This window comes from Dromiciops gliroides, chromosome 5 (assembly GCF_019393635.1).
Source record: "Dromiciops gliroides isolate mDroGli1 chromosome 5, mDroGli1.pri, whole genome shotgun sequence".
Taxonomy (NCBI): Eukaryota; Metazoa; Chordata; class Mammalia; order Microbiotheria; family Microbiotheriidae; genus Dromiciops; species Dromiciops gliroides.
Genome location: NC_057865.1, coordinates 214,205,435 through 214,224,972, shown reverse-complemented (window position 1 = coordinate 214,224,972; position 19,538 = coordinate 214,205,435). Strand labels below are relative to the sequence as shown.

The following is a 19,538-nucleotide window of genomic DNA, read 5'->3' as shown; positions in this document are numbered from 1 at the left end:
GATTTCTGTGGGTTCTAGTTAGGCTCTAGTTAGGTTCTTCATGTTGCCCAGTCAGTTCTTTAATTGACTTAAACAACTTGACTTTGTTTAGTACTGAGATACTGCTGCTCAACTTACAGGAAGGCATCTTTGACAGCTATAGAGAATAGCTTTATCCTAGTCACCCCAGCCTCAAATCATCCCTTTGTCTTCATTCTCTAGGGATCTGTGCTGAACAGGGTAGCCTCGTCTGCTTTTTCATTACCCTAAAGCAGGGGTTCTTTTTTTTTTTTTACAAAACCAAATTTATTTATACATTAATGCTGAGGGCTGGACTAGAGTTTGAGAAAAAAGGAAAACAGTATGATACAGTCCTGTACAGAAGAGAAAAGACAGGTTATGAGCAAGGGGAAAAGATGCACGCACACACATACACATTCGAACAAGATGAAGGGAAGATAGGCTGGGCAGCTGGTGTCAGGGCTCCTGGCTAGTCACCTGCTTCATGTAGGTTTCCAGCGGGTACTTTTTAAAGGCTGTGGGGTTTGTCCAAAGTTCAGCAGCATGTGTGTTCAATGGGCTGTCAATGTTGGGTTCTCCCAGCAGGCTCTGGATAGATAGTAGAATGGTCCTGACATCATACAGAGCTGACCACTTGTGCTTGAGGATGTCCAAACAGATATTGCCTTGGGTATCCACATTAGGGTGGTAACAAGGTGTGACAAATTTCACAGTGGGAGCATTATATGGGTAGCCAGTGGGGAACTCCAGGGAGAGCTTGCCTCAGGTCTTCGTATACTGTCCCATCAGCCCCATGGATGGTCCCAACCCATTTGAAGAGATTGTCAGACTTTGGGAAGGCAGAAATTCCTATTCCTGCTGTAACCTTTTGCCCACGGATCCTAGGGCTGTGCCTGCCCCAGGCTCAGCCTCCTTATGGGACGCTGTGGCAGTGCTGGCAGCAGCCAGGTTTCAGTTCTGCAAGGCCATGGGGGACCAGAGATAAAGCAAGAGAAACTCCCAGGAGGCAACTGCCAAGCAGGGGTTCTTAACCTTTTTTATATTGTGATCCTTTTGTTGATCTGTTTGGTGAAATCTATGTTCCTCTTCTCAGAAAATTTTTTTTTAGATGGGTAAATTAAAATACATAGGATTACAAAGGAAACCAATTGTATTGAAATAGTTATCGAAAAAATTTTTTTAATAGAAAAGTTAATGGACCCCAGATTTAGAATCCCTGCTCTAAAGCCATTAGCAAATTTTGATCTTAAAAAAAAAATTACCTCATTTCCCAATGTATCCCTCCCTCACTGAGAGAACCATCCCTTATAACAGAATAAAAAAAAGGAAAATTGACAGTGCTGCAAACCTAATCAACACCAAGTCTGAAAGTCTACATAGTTGTCTACCTCTGAAAAGAAGGGAGAAAGGTACATTCTCATACCTCTTTTTCAAGTCAAGCTTCATCATTATAAATATTCAGTGTTCATTTTTAAATAGTTGTGTTGTTTCCATTTACATTTCTGTAAATTGTATGAATTATTTTCATGGTTCTGCTTATTTCACTTTATATCAGTTCATATATCTTCTCATGCCTTCCCTATATTTCCCTATAGTCATTGTTTTTTATGGTACAGTAATACTATATCACATTCATGTAGCGTGTAGCCATTCTTTAGTTGATTAGCATGGACTTTGTTTCAAGTTCTTTACAACCATTCAAAGTGGTACTATAAATATTTTGGTGTGTATTGAAGCTTGCATTTTAATCTTTGACCTTTGGAGATAAAACACTGAGATATTTGGGTCAAAGAGTATGGACATTTTTGTGAATTTTTTTTTTTAAACATAATTCTTTATTGTTTTTTAGAATGGTTGGACCAATATATAGTTTTACCAGTAGTTGCTTTAGTATGTGCCTTTCTTTCCACAATATCTCCAATATTGACTCTTCTCATCTTTCCTCATCTTTGCCAATTTGCTTTGTGTGAGCTAAAACCTCAGAGTTATTTTGCTGTGTTTCTTTTATTTGTGATTTGGAGCAATCTTTTATATGATCATTAATAGTTTGCAGTTCTCCTTTTGAGAACTGTTCATTCACTGGGGGCAGCTAGGTGGTACAGTGGATAAAGCACCGGCGCTGGATTCAGGAGTATCTGAGTTCAAATCCGGTCTCAGACACTTGACACTTACCAGCTGTGTGACCCTGGGCAAGTCACTTAGCCCCCATTGCCCCACCAAAAAAAATGTAAGAAGGGAAATGATGAACTCACAATTGTGATGAGGGCTGGGTCCAATTATCCAAATTCTCCAAAGGAGAATTGCTTAACTAAAACCAAAAACCTAAAACTAAAAGCCTGAGTGTTGTGTGGCAGCTTTAAAAATTCTGCTTTGGTGATGGACCTTTGGGTGAGGACAAGATAATTCTGTCTTTTTGTTGTATGGGGTTATACATTCTGATTAGCAGTGGTAGCCCCATTTACCTACTCTTTCTTTAACTTTAGAGCCATCTTGCAAATAGATATAATTTGAAGACCATCATATAATCACTAGGGTACACATTTTACCCTTAACTTTGCCACCTGTTCTCATTCCATTCTTGCCTAACAACTTCCATCCCTCTCTCTGAAGGAATGTTAGCATTTTTCTAAAGCAGCAGTACTCGAGTTCTTCTAGGTTCACCTTTCCCTTCCCTCCCCTCCACTCCATGAAATACACATACACACTCCTTCCTCTTCTATAACCTCAATACAGATTATCATGAGAAGTTGATAAAGGTGAAATAGAAATGAGATAGTGTATTTCAAGTTTCTTTATTCGTTTCCTGATTTTTTTTTTTCAGATCCAGCCTGATTTCCCTCAAACCAAGGAAATCAGCGGCATGTACTGATTTAAAGAATTAGTTTCATGTTAAATCTGATGTGGTTTAGGGTTAGGGTTAGATGTGTAGCCTTTTTCTGAGCTCTTAGCTCAGGTGTCTTATCTGTCTAGGATGAAAACAGATGAGAAAGAGTGCACAGAGACGTTTACTCAGTCTTATAAATAAGGCTTGATTGGTTCTCTCCACAAGGATGTTTTATGTAATTCATCTCTCTTTGGGCTGGACAAAGAATATAAACTATTCTTTCTCACTTGGCCTTCATTGCAATTGACAAGTGCTGAATTTTAGTTTGACAGGGATTTTCTTTAGATGGGAGATATTTGAAAACATTAAATCTGTGACTTTAGTGAACATTGGCTATGTTGGAATAGTTAGCTAAAGGGTATAATGAGATGAGAGAGAATGACAGAGACAAGGAAATAAAGCCATGTTTGTATTTGAGTAAGGCTTGGGCGCCCTCTGGTGTCGCCTCTCTGGAAATTGTTGCAGTTCTGTTTTTCATCTTAGTTGTGATGCTGGATTAGGATCCGAAGATGATAAATCTACAGCTGGAAAGGGCCTCAGAGACCATCTAGACAAATGTCCTCATTGTACAGATGAGAAACCTGAGACCCAGGACAGTGAAATGAATTGCCCAAGGTCATGCAGGTTGTAAGATTCAGAGACAAGATTAGAAGTCAGGTCATCTGGTTTTATTATAGCCAGTGTTCTTTGACCGGCTTGTCCAACCTCTGCATTTTACAGGTGAAGAAACTAAACTTCTCTCACTCATGTTCACACAGGGTCATAAATTTGAACATGATCACACAAGTAGTCATTGGAAGAGCTGGGGTCTGAATCTAGGTCTTTAGCTTCTTCCATTTTGTTGCCTTCATCATTAATTTATCCAGAAAATTGAGGTATTGAGTGGGATATGTGTGTGTACACAGGTGTGCATGTATGTGCTTAAATGCCACCTAACTAGCCATTTCCCAAACACATGATGAATGTGGATCATTTCCTTCATTACTCAATACCCTCGCACATAGTTGAATTATGTTCTTTCCAAGAGAAAAAAATGATTATTAAATTAATCTTATCTTTTGTAATTGTCAACTAATGTTTTGTCAAATTTCTTTTCACAGTGGAATGTCAAACACGTTTGTTGGAAAGTCAAACCATCACTGTCATGTGACTGCCTATGAAAAAACCTTTCCTATTAAGCCTGTTACCAGTCCATCGTGGAGTGGTTCATGTCGTCGTAATCTTTTAAGTCCAAAGAAAACCCAAAGGCGATATATTAGTACAGCAGAAGAGGTAAGAAAAGCCATTTGTATCCAAAGCTATGGTCTTTCTTCACTCAGCTATCTGATATCCCAGTTTGTCTTTTTTTTCTTGTCATTTTTGGTTTTTTAATTTTATTCTTATTTTTCATGATGTCTTGTTTTGAAAGTACATTAATTTCTGAATTTTCCCTCCCTTCTCTTACGTAGTGAGCTCTTTCTTATAGTAAAAAGTTAAAAAGGAGGGAAAAAATCAGTTCAGCAAAACCAGCCAATAAATCATCTGTGTCTGCCCGTGTATACAGTATTCTACACCTACTTCCTCACTTCTTAACCTCCTCTGAGTTCAAGCTTGGTCATTATAATTACTCTTATTGTTTTGTTTTCTTTTGTTCTTTACATTTCCGTTGTTGTACTCTTCTATGTTGTTTTTCCAGTTCTGTTGACTTCATTCTGTATCAGTTCATATGTCTGTCTTTTAATTCTTCATATTCTTCATTTTCTACAACACAATCATTATATTACATTAATGTATCTCAGTTTGTTTAGCCATTCTTCAGTTGAAGGGCATTTGACTTTGTTTCTGTTTCTTTGAACCCACAAAAAAGTTCTACAAGGAGTAATTTGGCTCCTATGACACTGTTCTTTCTGTCTTTTACTTCCTTAGAGTAAACTAGCAGTAAAATTTCTGGGTCAAAGATTATGGACATTTTAGTGACTTTCTTAGTCCATATTTCTTTTCATAATGGTTAGAATAATTAACAACTCCACCAACAGTGTATTAATGTGTTTGTGTTCCTGCAGCCCTTTCAGTATTGGGCATTTCTCTCTTTTTTCATCTTTGCTAGTTTGCTCAGTGTAGGTTTTGTTTTATATTTTTCTTATTAGTGGTTTGGGTCAATCTTTCATATGATTGTTAGTAGTTTAAAAATCTTCTTATGAAAACCTTTTGCTCCAATCTTAGGGAAGTTCAGATACATTGTCATTTCCCAAGTCAGTAGTTCTTTTTCTTTTTTGGTGAGGCAATTGGGGTTAAGTGACTTGCCCAGGGTCACACAGCTAGTAATTGTTAAGTGTCTGAAGCCAGATTTGAACTCAGGTCCTCCTGAATCCATGGCCAGTGTTCTATCCACTGCACCACCTAGCTGCTCCTATCAGTAGTTCTTTTGTAAAGCATCTTGTATGCTCAGATTTCTTTTTTTTTTTTTTTTTGTGGGGCAATGAAGGTTAAGTGACTTGCTCAGGGTCACACAGCTATTAAGTGTCAAGTGTCTGAGGCTGGATTTGAACTCAAGTCCTCCTGAATCTAAGGCCAGTGCTTTATCTACTGCACCAACCACCTGCCCCCTGCCTAGATTTTTAATACAAAGAAGAAAAAACAATTTTCTCCAGCCAGTTATGAAAGATACCTAATTTCATTCCTTTCTGTTTTGGGGGGGTATTATGTCCATCTTTCTAGCCTTCCAGTGTTTCTCCTATCTAATATCCACCCAGCTGCCATTCACATTTTTTTTTTTTTTAATTTTAGTAGGGCAATGAGGGTTAAGTGACTTGCCCAGGGTCACACAGCTAGTAAGTGTCTGAGGCCGGATCCGAACTCAGGTACTCCTGAATCCAGGGCCGGTGCTCCATCCACTGCGCCACCCAGCTGCCCCCTGCCATTCACATTTTCCAAGAAATCAAGGAGGTATTTTGGGTGGGTTCTGATTTTCTTTCTTCCCCTATTTCTTTCTTTCTTTTTTTAATGGCAGGTTTCACTGAATTTTCTCTTCTCACTTGAACAATATTCCATATGTCAAAGTACTTCCCTTATTTAGGATCTTTTATTTATTTATTTATCCATCTTCATTCATTCATTCATGCATTCATTCATTTCTATGTTTGTTTATTTATTCATTCATTCGTTTGTTTGTTCATTTATTTATTTATTGTTATTTAAAGTTTTGAGTTCCAAATTTTATCCCTCTCTCATTCCCTCCCTCTCTACCCTCTCCCCTCCTTGAGGCGGCAAGCAACCAGATATAGGTTATACATGTGCAATTATGTAAAACATTACCATATCAGTTATTTTATACAAAATGACTCAAGTAAAAAAAAAAGGCAAGCGCAAAACAGCATGCTTCAATCTGTGCTCAGTCAACATCAGTTCTTTCTCTGGAGGTGGATAGTATACTTCATCATTAGTCCTTTGGGATTGTCTTAGATCATTGTATTGCTGATAGCGGTTAAGTCATTCACAATTGCTCATAGAACAATAATGCTGTCACTGTGCACAACCTTATTTAGGATCTTACTTTAACCTTGCTTCCTTTGGAAACCTAATAGGCTAGGTGGGTTAGATGGAAATACTTATTGTCTCTGTTTTTTTGTTTTGTTTTGTTTTGTTTTTTTGGGGGGGGGTTTGCAAGGCATTTGGGGTTAAGTGACTTGCCCAGGGTCACACAGCTAGTAAGTGTTAAGTGTCTGAAGCTGGATTTGAACTCAGGTCCTACTGAATCCAGGGCCGGTGCTCTATCCACTGCGCCACCTAGCTGTCCCTATTGTCTCTGTTAAATGATTTTCACTCTCGATCCAAAAAAAAACCCCAATCCAAAACAACCGCAAACCTTCAACATCTATAAACAGAAAAGAAATTAAATCCAGTAGTCCCAACTCCCTTAGCCCCTTGTTCCCCAAAAAGACAGAGAAGGAATATGTATGTGTATGTTTGTGTGTCATCATACTTGAGAATTAGAACCTTTTGTGACCATGGACGGTTATGTTTCTTTGGATAGATATTATGAATATGCTGTTCAGCATTTAATTCTTTTTGCACATTTGGCAAATATTAAATACCAAAAGGCTGTGATTATGATTTAATTATCAACTGCATGAAAGAAAATATAATATGCAGTTGACAGATATTTATTGAAAACTTACTATGTGCAAGGCTGTGTGTTAGAGATCATTATAAAGATATGTAAGGTATTATGTTTGTATAATATTTTTCAATTTTAAGAGTGTTTTCACATACATTATCTTGTGTAATCCTCATGACAGCTTCTTGAGGTAGACAGGATAGGTATTATTCTAATTTTTAAGATGAGGAATTGAAATTGAGACCTGTTAAAGGATTTACCCAAAGTCACACAACATGGTTTAATGGAAAGAGTTCTTGACTATCTTTCTAATGATCTGAGTTCAAGTTCTGCTTCCTACACTTATTTGGATGGTAACTTTGGACAAGTCATTTAACTTCTCTAGACTTCAGTTTCTTTTGTAAGATTGGAACACTTTTACTTGCTACCTACCCCCTGGGTTATTGTGAGAGCCAAATTTAATGGTGTATGTGAAAACAGTTTGTAAATTTGTAAAGTGTGATACAAATGTAACAAAGTGAAAGGAGTCAAAAGACTAATGGTTTTCTCCCTTAATTACTATTTGGCAAAGTTACAGGAGTGGTTTGCCATTTCCTTCTGCAGCTCATTTTACAGATGAGGAAAGAGAGGAAAACAGGTTATCATGGGTCACACAGCTAGTAAGTATATGAGGCCACATTTGAACTCAGGAAGATGAGCCTTCCTGACTTAAGGCCTGGTGCTTTATCCACTGTACCAGTAGGTGGAAATGAGGAGGGAGAGCATTCCAGGCATAGAGGACAGTCAGAGAAAAGGCCTGGAGCTGAGAAATGGAATGTCTTGTTTGTGGAACAGAGAGGAGGTCAACATCACTGGATTGAAGAGGAGATGAGTACTTGGTGGGGAGGAAGGTATACGAAGACTGGAAAGGTAAGAGAGGGCGAGATTACAAAGGACTTTGGTAAACAGAGCAGTTTGTATTTGCTGCTAGAGACAATAGGGAGCCACTGGAGTGTATCAAATAGTGGATAACATGGTTGGACATGGTTGGACTTGGGCTGTAGGAAGCTCACTTTAGTGGCTGAGATGGACTGGAGTAGTGAGAGACTCAAAATGGACAGACACACCAGCAGCCTATTGTAATATTCCAAAATGTGAGGTGATGAGGGTCTGCACTAGAGTGGTGGCCGTGTCAGAGGAGAGAAGGGATCATATACGAGAGGGGTTGCTGAGGTGAAATCACCAGGCCTTAGCAACAGATTGAAGAGTCAGGGATGACATAGCTAATATGGAAGTGTTTTTCATGATTTCACAGGTGTAGTTGATATAATGTTTCTTGCCTTCTCAGTTGGTGGGGAAAGGGCTGGCAGGAGGGAGAGAATTTGGAACTCAAAATTTTAAAAACCAATGCTAAAAATAAATAAATAATAAGGTGGTTTTTTTTTGTGTGGGGCAATGGGGGTTAAGTGACTTGCCCAGGGTCACACAGCTACTAAGTGTCAAGTGTCTGAGGCCGGATTTGAACTCAGGTCCTCCTGAATCCAGGGCCGGTGCTTTATCCACTGCACCACCTATCCACCCCCTAATAATGAATTTTTTAAAAAGGGGAGAGTGGGAGTAGAAAAAGTGAAGACATTTATTGTAAACAGCTTTGAGGAGGTTAGCCACAAAGAGCAGAAGAGATATTGGGCAGTTGTTAGCTAGGATGGAAGGATAAAGTGAAGGTTTTTTTCAGAATGGGGGAAACAAGGGCATGTTTGTAGTCAGGAGGGAATGAGCCAATAGACAGAGAAAGATTGAAGATAACTGAAAAAGTGGGGATGATGTGTGGGTGGTCACTGATGGAGGAGACCCAAAGGAATGGGATCACTTGAGCAGGTGGAGGAATTAAACTTAGTAAAGAGTAAGGTCACCTCATGTGAAAGAAAGGTAAAGGTGGATAAAGCACTGGCCCAAATCCAGCCTCAGACACTTGACACTTACTAGCTGTGTGACCCTGGGCAAGTCACTTAACCCTCATTGCCCCACAAAAAAAAAAAAGAAAAAGAAAAGAAAGAAAGAAAGGTAAAGGAGGAGATAGTGGCAGAAAGCATGTGAGTGATGAGTCATTTAACTTCTGGAAAGTATTTGATTGTCTTAGAAATTAAATGTAATGGAAGAATTAACTCTGTTTTGGTAAATGTCCTACTCTTTTATTTTAAAAAAATTATTCTCATTTTAACACACATTAAAATCCCCCCATTTCTATATACAAAATAGAACAGAAAAAGTATCATGTGTGAAACCACAAATCTCTATTATGTATAGTAGGTTGCTTTTAAAAAAGTATAAAATAAATTAAACATGTTTCAAAACTATCCTACTTATCTGTGTTTCCCTCTGAACTTCCTTCTGTTCCCCTGTGCCTTTTTTTTTTTAAACATTGTACTTCAGGAAGTCATTATGTATACAGATAAATAAGTACTAAATAATTTGAAGAGGGAGAGATCATTAAAATTGGAGAAACCAGAAAAGGCTTCATGGAGGAAGTGACTTTGAGGTGTTCTTCTAAGGAAGATATGGAGAGCCTGCATTTTAGGCATGGAGTGTACAAGGGCACCACATTTCCTGATTCTTTCCTTTCTGTGCCTTAATACCCTGCTAGAGTTTTGGCAGAACCTCTGGAAGTCCCAAACACTGCTGTCAGAAGTAAATACTTGACTCTTTTATTTTTTCACAGACAGTTCGAGAAGAAGAGAGAGAGATCTACAGACAGTTGCTACAGATGGTTACTGGAAAACAATTTTCCACAGCCAAACCCACCACACATTTTCCTTTACACCTGTGAGTGAGTCACAGAAACACAAATTTCAAGTCAACCTGACGCCACTGTTTAAGTTACTTGATATTGAAACTGTATTCTTCTCTTCTTAGGTCTAGATGCCTCAGTTCGAACAAGAGTACTTTGGAAGATCCAGTGTTTCAAGATTCAAACTCCTCCTATGCAGCTCAGACCATTGGCTCTGACACTCCATCAGGCAGCTCAGCCAGCATTTTACATACCCAGGAACAGCTGTCCCACCCCACTGTACCATTTCCCCAGTCTCACTACCTTCCAGGTGTTGCTGCAAATGAATCTAAGAATTCTGATCTCCACAGTCAACCTCACCAACACCCCTCTCATCCACATCAGCCAAATCACACACCAGCTCCAAATGCACAGTCTGAAGGTAAACCTATTGCACAAATAGAGTGTAAGCAGCTACTTGTTTTTTTCCCCTAGTGTCTAATTTCTACTCCTAAATCTAGTCTGACTTAACTACATCTGGAGGCTTACTAGCTCCAGTACAATTTACGATTAACTAGTCCTCAGAAAAAAATAGAATCCCTCAGTTTTCAAATAAAAGAGCAAAAGACATACTATTAACAGATTTATCAAAGAAAAACAATGTTGATATGTGCACATTTAGACCTTTTTTGAGCTATTGTTTTGAAGCTATTGTTTTTTTACAATGGGGCTTGTCAATCAAAAACATCTATTGGCCCTACCCTTAAAATTGGTTGTTGGAGGTTATCCTGCTGAAGCACTGCAGTGTTGAAGGAAAGCAGTTCTGTGTTCTGAGCAGTCAGAAGAAACCACTAGCACACTTTTCATAAAGCAGGGGAAGGCAGTGTGCTACAGATAGAGATGGGGCCGGGCCTGGAGCCAGGGCAGCAGCAGTCTACATGAAAAGAAGCATTTCGTTGGGAAGCAGAGTGATCCTCTCCTGCCTCTGTGAGCTTGGGCAGACCACAGAACCTCTCTGGGTCTCAGATTTTCTTTTTAAAACGAGGGGCTGTATAAAATGCACCTCTAATGCCACTTAAAGCTGTACATCTTTGACTTTTCAATGCTCTTATGACACCATTAAAGTCCTTCTGACACATACTAGCTTTGTGACTGTGGGGAAGATATTTAACTTCTCAGTGCCCAGTTCAAGCTTCTAAGACTTTAAGTTGCAGACTGTCCATCTGCCTTTGTGGAGGAAGTTTCTTTACCTGAAATTCTCATCACAAATGAAATTACAGGTTTGAAAACCCTTCTGTTTCCCTCTGCCACTTGAAAAAAAAATCAGAAAAGTAGTTTCATAGACTATAGAAGGATTTTCAGGAAGTGTTGAAGTGATGGATTCTGCTTAATTTTTTCAATGACAAAATAAAATGTACACTCCCTGTTTTCAGAGCTAAGGCCCAGCAAGGAAGGTGTGCCTTGAGCTTGGCAGGACAGTAATCCTTTGTGATCACCCTCTGGATGATCTCACCCTCTGGGCTGGTCACATAATTCACCAGATTTTCTCTGGTCAAAGACAAACACTGGACAAAGTCAGAATGTCCTGCAAGTGAATCAAGCTTGTCCCATGCTTGCTGCTTCCTCATTGTTAGGGTTACAATTCACTGAGCAGTCACTAGTATAAGTATTGACATCTCCCCATGCTACCTGGGGTTCCCTCCACTAGGGGGGGTGCCTCAGCACATGTGTCTATAGTTCTTCCTTGCTTGCAAGCCTTTTTCCTCACTTAGAAAATAAACTTTCTCTCTAATTCCTGACACTGTCTCTGGCCTATTCTGTGCAGCTCCGGGCATACATAGGTTAGAGATTGGTTCTAAGAAAGTTCAGTTGACATTTTTTATGGCAGTGGGGGATTTAACATCATTAAGCAGAAGATTAGTTTAACTAGAACACCCTGCTCACTTAAGCACACCATTTTACTATAATAGCGCTTTTTGCTGAGCCTTAGGGCAATTTTTTTTCTATTCATGATATTTATACATTGAATATTTTTGGTAATTGAAGCACATGATGGTACTTGCAGCAGAATACAGGATTTCCCCTTTATGTTTTTATTTCTAATCACCTATTTCTTATCCACCTACCACTTAAAAAAAAATTCTTTGAAATTAAAATTTTTGTGTAATGTCATCTTGAAAGTGCTTGTCTACTGTAAGGTATAAGTTAAATGAATTGGATGTTTTTACATTACATTAATTTCCAAATACATCCCTCTCTCCTTTCCTACCTATCAAGTCATCTCTTTTAACAAAAAATTTTTTTAAAAAGAGCCATGTGTTGGGGCAGCTAGGTGGCCCAGTGGATAAAGCACCGGTCCTGGATTCAGGAGGACCCGAGTGCAAAGCCAGCCTCAGACACTTGACACTTACTAGCTGTGTGACCCTGGGCAAGTCACTTAACCTTCATTGTCCCGCAAAAAAAAGAAAAGGAAATATTCCAAAAAAGAATCACATGTCCCACCTCAGGGTGGAAAGTGATGGTCTAGGTGTAGAATGAGACAAACATTTTCACACAGGGCCAATATGTGGATTTGTTTTGTTTGATTATATTTATGAGTTACAACAAGTGATTTTCATTTTTTTTTGTTGGAGAGAGAGCTATGAGTGGTAATGATAGTGATGTCAAAAAAAGAAAGAAAGAAAAGAATACCACTGAAAAATGTAGAAATTTGCAGAAGAGAGCAAGAGGAAGTTCAGAAGGGAACATGGATAAGTAAGATGGTTTTGGAACTTCCATTTTAAACTTATGCTTTAAAAAAACCCTAAGTTCTATGTGATGGAGACCCAGAGTTTCATATGCAACTCTCTTTTTCTGTTTATATGTAGAAGAGATCATGTTTGTTGATGTTTTTCAAATTTACAATACTTTAAAAAAATTTTTTAAAAGAAAAGAAATTGGGGCAGCTAGATGGTGCAGTGGATAAAGCACTGGCCCCGGATTCAGGAGTACCTGAGTTCAAATCCGGCCTCAGACACTTAACACTTACTAGCTGTGTGACCCTGGGCAAGTCACTTAACCCCAATTGCCTCACAAAAAAAAAAAGAAAAGAAAAGAAATTCAGCAAAACTAGTACATCAACCATATCAGTATGTGTACTATTCCACGGTTATACTCTTCCATCTCTTCAAAGAAGAGTGGGAAGGACATATTCTTATCTCTTTTTGTGGGCCAACCATGGTCATTATAATTATACAGCTTCAGATTTTTTGTTCTTTTGTCTTATATTATTTTAGTCATTGTGTATATTCTTTTCCTGGTTCTGCTTTCTTTACTGTGCATAAATTCATATCTCTTTCTGTACTTCTCTGAATTCTTCATATTCATTGTTTCTTATGGCAAAAATAATATTCCCTTATGTTTCTGTAGCCACAGTTTGTTTATCTATTCCCCAATCAATGAGCATCTGCTTTGTTTCCAGTTTTTTTGATACCATAAAGTTGTTACTTTTTTTTGTTGCATGTAGGACCTCTCTTTCTCTCTTTTTCTTGCAGTATATTCCTAACGGTAGGATCTTTGGGTTAATGATATGGATATCTTAGCGACTTTCTTAGCACAATTCAAAATTGCTTTCTAGAATACATCAGCCTGTTTAACATCTTCAGCCCTTTCAACATCGACTATGTTCAGGTTTTGTTGTCTTTACTATTTTACTGGGTATGAGATTAGACCTCAGAGTTGTTTTGATTTCTGTCTAGAGATGCTAGGGTTTTATGTGTATAGTTATTCTTTATTCTCCTCCTTTATTGAACCATCACTTGTTTTAATTTCTTTGCTAATTCTCTGGGGCTTTTTAAGTAAAACATGTCTTCAGCTAGTGGGTATACTTTTGTTTCTTTACCAGTGTTTATACTTTTAACTTTTTTCTCTGATTGCTATCACTAGCATTTGTAGAACCATGTTAAATAACAACGGGGAAAAGGGAACATCTCTGCTTTGCTCCTTTTGTGCGAAGGATGTTTTTAGGATTTGCTTCTTAATGTTTGTTTCTCCTACTACATTATCCAGGCCCACAAGATCAGAGCCTGCCTCTATGCCATCTTAGTAGGAAGAGAGAAATTAAGGCAAAATCGTGAAAGAGCAAACTGATAAACTGATGTCATTGTATTTCATCATGGCAATTTATGCTGTATGATTTTTCAGCTGGAAAGATAATATTTTCTGGCATTGGATCTGATTCTCATCTCTTTATGAATTCATTAGCCCTTCTAACTCATCACAGTTTCATCTGACTGTTCTCTTTGTGGGACTGGAATATAACCAAGAATGGGAGCTTGCATTGTAGCTGATTAAAAAATGTAGCAAAGTGCTACATTGATTATTACTAATAATTCTATAAGTAATTATTAATTCTTATTAATTGAGTGCTCTTTGTTTTTGTCTAGGATCAGACTCTGTTATTTTACTCAAGGTGAAAGATTCCAGAGCTCCCACTCACAGGTAAACTTTGGAAAGGTCCATGTTCTTGCTCTCATTAGCACAAGTATAGATAGTAAACCAACAGGGATCCCTGTCCAATGAAGACTCCCTTGGTTGGCATGAGGGCATAAGGAGTATGAAGTAGAATTTTCTGTTAGCTATTAGGCTAATAATATTTTGGAAGACTAGGAGATTCACTGTTTAACACAATTAGTAAATATACATAGTTCTATACTGAGGTTTTGTTCTTCTAAAATAGCTCCTATGAAGCTAGGGATTATTGGGATAGGATTGGCCTTCACTCCCATAGGCATGGAGCTAAGTTGCTACCCTGTTTCTGTACTTACTATGTCATATTGGATATATGTGGAACCTTGTGGTTTTCGGTAAGTAGCTGATTGGGTTAGGTAAGTTTTAATTCAAATGGGATTTTTTTCCTTGTCCTTTTAATTTTACTTAAATTTTATATTGTTGTATTTTGTTTTTTATATCACTTTCATTTCTCAATCTATTTGTTTTTCCTTTCCTTTCCTTGAGAACTATTCTTCCTAAGAGCATCAGATGGGCTTTCAAGAGCCTGTGGGTGCATATATTTTTAAGAGAATATAAATGCATTTGACTAACTATATTTGTAAGAAATGGTGAAAAACTCATTTACTTTGAACCATGTGGGGAAGAGAATAATAGCTCCAATTCAATTTATTTATCTTGGACTGGGATATGCTTTCTCATATTACGTTGGTCTCTCCTCTGGCCCTTTGGGATAGTGCTAACTTTTATTTCTTTGCCAAACTTTGGCCCGTGTCTCTTGATTTTATTATTATGTGTATACTTTACTGTATGTGACTGTTTTCCTTTGATGCCCAATTGCAGCTGTCTTTTTTAAGACCTATGATTTCATTGGTGTTGGAGGCCTTACTGTTAAGGAACTTTCTTGACCAATGCAGATCAGTATCTTCTCTGTGACTTATGATTTCCGAGAATTGCCTAGGAGCACTAAAAGGTTAGATGACTCACCCAGGATCACAAAGCCAGTGTGTGTTGGGGCAGGACTTGAACCCAGGACTTCCTGATTCTGAGACCAGCTCTCTAATCACTAGTCCATGCTCCCTATCACCTTTCTGCCCAATTATAATTATTTAATTTGATCTAAATGTCTTTTACTTTGTTTCCAAGTGATCATGTTTGGTTCAGTTTTAAAGTCTTGGTTACTTAGTGAAACTTTCTACCTTCCCATAAGCCTACTTCATTTATCACATTTTCTTTTCCTCTTCTCTAGTCCTTCCTTCTTCCAGGCAGAGCTGTGGATCAAAGAATTGTAAGTTACTTATTTTTGGAATGTTTTTCCTTTTTTTTTCCTTCTATCCACTTTTTTATCCAAGTAGCAAGCCAGTCATCTGGTTAGTCAATAAGAATTATTCAATTATACTGTCAGTTGGTTTTTTAAAAATTCTACTGGAATTAAAGCATTTTAAGTTCTTAGTTTTGTTAGATATAAAATAATAGTTGAAGCCAAGTTCAATTGGAAAAGTATTTCAGTGTTAGTCATTATTTAGAAATGGAAAATAAATGTTCTCTTAGTTTTCACATTGGTAAATATAATGTTCTAACATTTTAGAGATCCAGAGTATACTGGCAAAACTGCTAGAATATTTAGCACTCTGTTTCTAAAACAGATATGCCAAATGGGTTTTTTCAGAATTTTATACCAGGACTAGTTCATGCTCCAGAAACCCGGGCTTTAGAGACTCTATACCTAGTTATTTCTCCAGTCTGCTACCAGCCTTCCCACTTTTACTAATGTTCTTTGCTGTTCTTCACCACCCTCTGTGGTTTCTTGGAGGAAAAAAACCCAATATACTTTACCATAGCTTGTACACTCAAATTTTTTTCCACAAATACAAATTGTGGTGAAAACCAATGAGATTGGGGCAGCTAGGTGGCACAGTGGATAAAGCACCAGCCCTGCATTCAGGAGGACCTGAGTTCACATTTGGCCTCAGACACTTGACACTTACTAGCTGTGTGACCCTGGGCAAGTCACTTAACCCTCATTGCCCACAAAAAGAAAAAAAAAAGAAAAGGAAAACCAGTGAGACTACTAGAAAGGAAAGATTGTTTTGTTTTGTTTTGTTTTTTTGGTCAGGGCAATGAGGGTTAAGTGACTTGCCCAGGCTCACACAGCTAGTAAGTGTCAAGTGTCTGAGACTGGATTTGAACTCAGGTCCTCCTGAATCCAGGGCCAAAAGTATTTTAAACAATTTTCTTGGCTGCTTCTTGGCCCTGGGCACCTAGAATCATATTGATAAAGGAGGAATTATATGTAAATTCACATACTTCATATTTCATTCTTAATATGCATCTGAAATGTGTTCAGTGCTAAAGAGATGTCACTATTTGCACCATCTTTTTTCCAATTCATAGAACCAGCGTTTATGATTCTCGAGCACGGGAGAGATTACGTAAAATTGAAGAACAGAAAGCTCTGGCATTACAGCTTCAAAACCAGGTAAAGGGGTTAGACAAGCCCATGAACTACTATCAGCCCAGGAAAGCTGAGACTTAAAGGCATTTGGATTTGGGATAGAGTCTGTTGTAACACCTTAGATGGTGCATTGTCTCTTAAGTCCATCAAATATTTCAGCAGCTGAGAAAAAACAAAGTAGAATAGTTTTTCTTTTTCTGTCCAACTTGTACCACTCAGACATAGCAGGCCTAAGTACAGTTACTGTACCAAACCCTGATTCTGAAGGTCTCTCTTTCAGAGACTGCAAGACAAGAGCTTTCGTACATGATTCAATAGATCTGCATCTTCGAGTACCTCTTGAAAAGGAGATCCCTGTCACAGTTACCCAAGAAGAAGGGAAAGAGCCTGGCAGAGTGACTGATGGTGAAGATGAGTTTCCTGAAATCACAGAGGTGGGTTATATTCAAGGGATATTTATTTCTTTATTTATCTATTCATTCATTAATTTATCTATCTATCTATCTATTTATTTGAAAAAAGTATTTTATTATTTTCCAGTTACATGTAAATGATAGTTTCCAACATTTGGTTTTTTGTTTATTTGTTTTTTCCCCCAGTAGTTCTTTGCTTAGAACTCTGTGAATTTAAAATCTGGCCAGAGAAAATTTGATTCATTTTGTCACAAGGGATATTTCTGATCATGTTCTCAGAGAGCAAAAAGAAGTGTTTCTAGTATTTCATTTTCACTGCTCTTACTGTAAAATGTTGCTATAGAGTTTGACTTTATATTAGAGAATATTGAAGATTAATGATGGAACCCTGATTTCTTTGAAGAACTTCATTGAAACACTCTTTTTTTTTTTTTTTAGTGAGGCAATTGGGGTTAAGTGACTTGCTCAGGGTCACACAGCTAGTAAGTGTTAGGTGTCTGAGTCCACATTTGAACTCAGGTACTCCTGACTCCAGGGCCGGTGCTCCATCCACTGTGCCACCTAGCTGCCCCGAAACACTCTTTATAAATATTAGTATCTATTTTTACTAAGTCACACTTTTGTTTTTATGTCATGTTAACTTCCAAATAACCTTAATGGAAATTTGATCCTGAGAATCTCTTCTTATTTTGACACTTAGTTGAAATTCATTTTGCCATGTGCCTTCAAGTTAAACATTCATTTAAGGCCTCAGTGGGTATCCATTGCTGAGTATTCTAGGTTTCAGAAATATGCTTCTTTAAGCAGCATAAGACAATAACTTGTTTGCCCTAAGAATGTGTACCATTTGAATGTACCTCATCCCTTACCCTAAGATGTACTACCTTCCCTTCCCAGAAAACCTTCCCCTTAAAAAGATACAAAAACAGAAAATAGGAAGGGAAAAATCAATTTAGCAAAAGAAGCTCTATATAGGATAAATAGGGAATAATCAGTTGAGGGAAGGCACTAGAATTAAGGGACATTGGAAAAGGCTCCTTGTACAATAGAGGTTTTAGCTAGGACTTGAAGGAAACCAGAGGGCAGAAATGAAGAGGGAGAGCCTTCTAGACATAGGGGACAGCCAGGGGAAATTCCTGGTGTTGGGAGATGTTGGAACTGTCTTGTTTCAAGAACAGTAAGGAGGCCCCTTACTGAATTGCACAGTAAAAGTAAAGGACTGGGAAGGAACAGGAGCAAAAACCTGGATGAGAAGGATGAGAAAATATTCCTTTGCATCTCAGTAAAGATTATAGCCTACTGGTGTTGGTGGAGACATAAGGATCAGTGGAGATTGTCTTCTGGCTGCAAAGAATGACATTTCTTTGCTAACACCCTTTGGTTCTTTAGGAAATGGAGAAAGAAATAAAGAATGTGTTCCGTAATGGCAACCAGGACGAGATTCTCAGTGAAGCATTCCGCCTAACTATCACCCGAAAGGACATTCAGACTCTCAACAACCTGAACTGGCTCAATGACGAGGTAATTGCTCATCTGCTTCAATGTTAGACCCTTGTGGCCAAAAGTAAGCTTTGTTTTTCCCCTCTTGGTAGAAATTGGGAGAAGGAACATTTACCAACTGCCCATAATGTGCTGAACACTGTGTGAAACACTTGACAAATATTAGTGTCATTTAAGTCCTCACAACAACTCTAGGAGATGTAGGTGCTTATTATTATCCCTATTATACAGAGAAAGAAACTGAGGCAGACAGAAGTTAAGTGACTTGCCCTGAGTCCACACAGCTAGTAAGTGACAGGGGCCGGATTGAACTCATCAAGATATCCTTTCTCCTCCCCTTTCTGCCTATAGTTGTTCCCATTCTTGACTATGATCAGTTTTCTAAAACCTCTTCTAGTTTCAGCTATCATCTTTTGAGCAGGCATCGCTTGAGCCACTGTGTTTCCTCTACTACCATCAGGCATTTCTACTTTATAAGCAAAAATTTTATTTTCCTGTATAAATCAGCTTCTGATTTTTGGTTTTATTTCCTCCTTTTGTCCCTGAAGGGAGGTGAGTAAAGTGCTAGAAGTCAGACACAAGTGCTCACTTAAATCCCTTAGGAAGAGGCCCAAGTTTGCCACTTTAACTCAGAATTTTGACCTGGAGAAAACTCTTCTCATTTTTACACGAGGTCAGAATTGACTTTGCCAGAGCCTTGATAGAAATCAGTTGTTGAGTATTCTAGGTATCAGAGATGTGCTCCTTAAATAGCATAAGAGGATTATTGGTTTGTGTTCTGAGATTATGTACCATTTGAACATGCTTTCTGCCCTATTCTAAGACCCACTGTGGACCAGCCTTCCTGATGTGGTTACTTGACAAGAGGAAACAGTCTAGCAAATATAACCTGATGAATTTGTTTAGGGATTCATGGCCAGTTACAGTCAGATGTGTCAGGTGATAGGGCTTTCAGG

The 19,538-nt window shown here is 38.2% G+C and overlaps 1 protein-coding gene and 1 pseudogene across 1 annotated transcript in view; one reads left to right on the top strand and one right to left on the bottom strand.

Annotated features, from left to right (window-relative positions):
- The window catches only part of SENP1 (SUMO specific peptidase 1), a 64,838-nt gene that overhangs the window by 22,695 nt on the left and 22,605 nt on the right, over positions 1-19,538 (top strand). Inside the window, 9 exon segments of the mRNA XM_043965980.1 lie at positions 3,985-4,156; positions 9,679-9,782; positions 9,873-10,168; positions 14,151-14,205; positions 15,464-15,502; positions 16,609-16,693; positions 16,950-16,969; positions 16,971-17,103; positions 18,472-18,603. Of these exon segments, the coding sequence (XP_043821915.1) occupies positions 3,985-4,156; positions 9,679-9,782; positions 9,873-10,168; positions 14,151-14,205; positions 15,464-15,502; positions 16,609-16,693; positions 16,950-16,969; positions 16,971-17,103; positions 18,472-18,603 (1,036 nt within the window).
- On the bottom strand, positions 457-4,030 carry LOC122727998 (annotated as a pseudogene).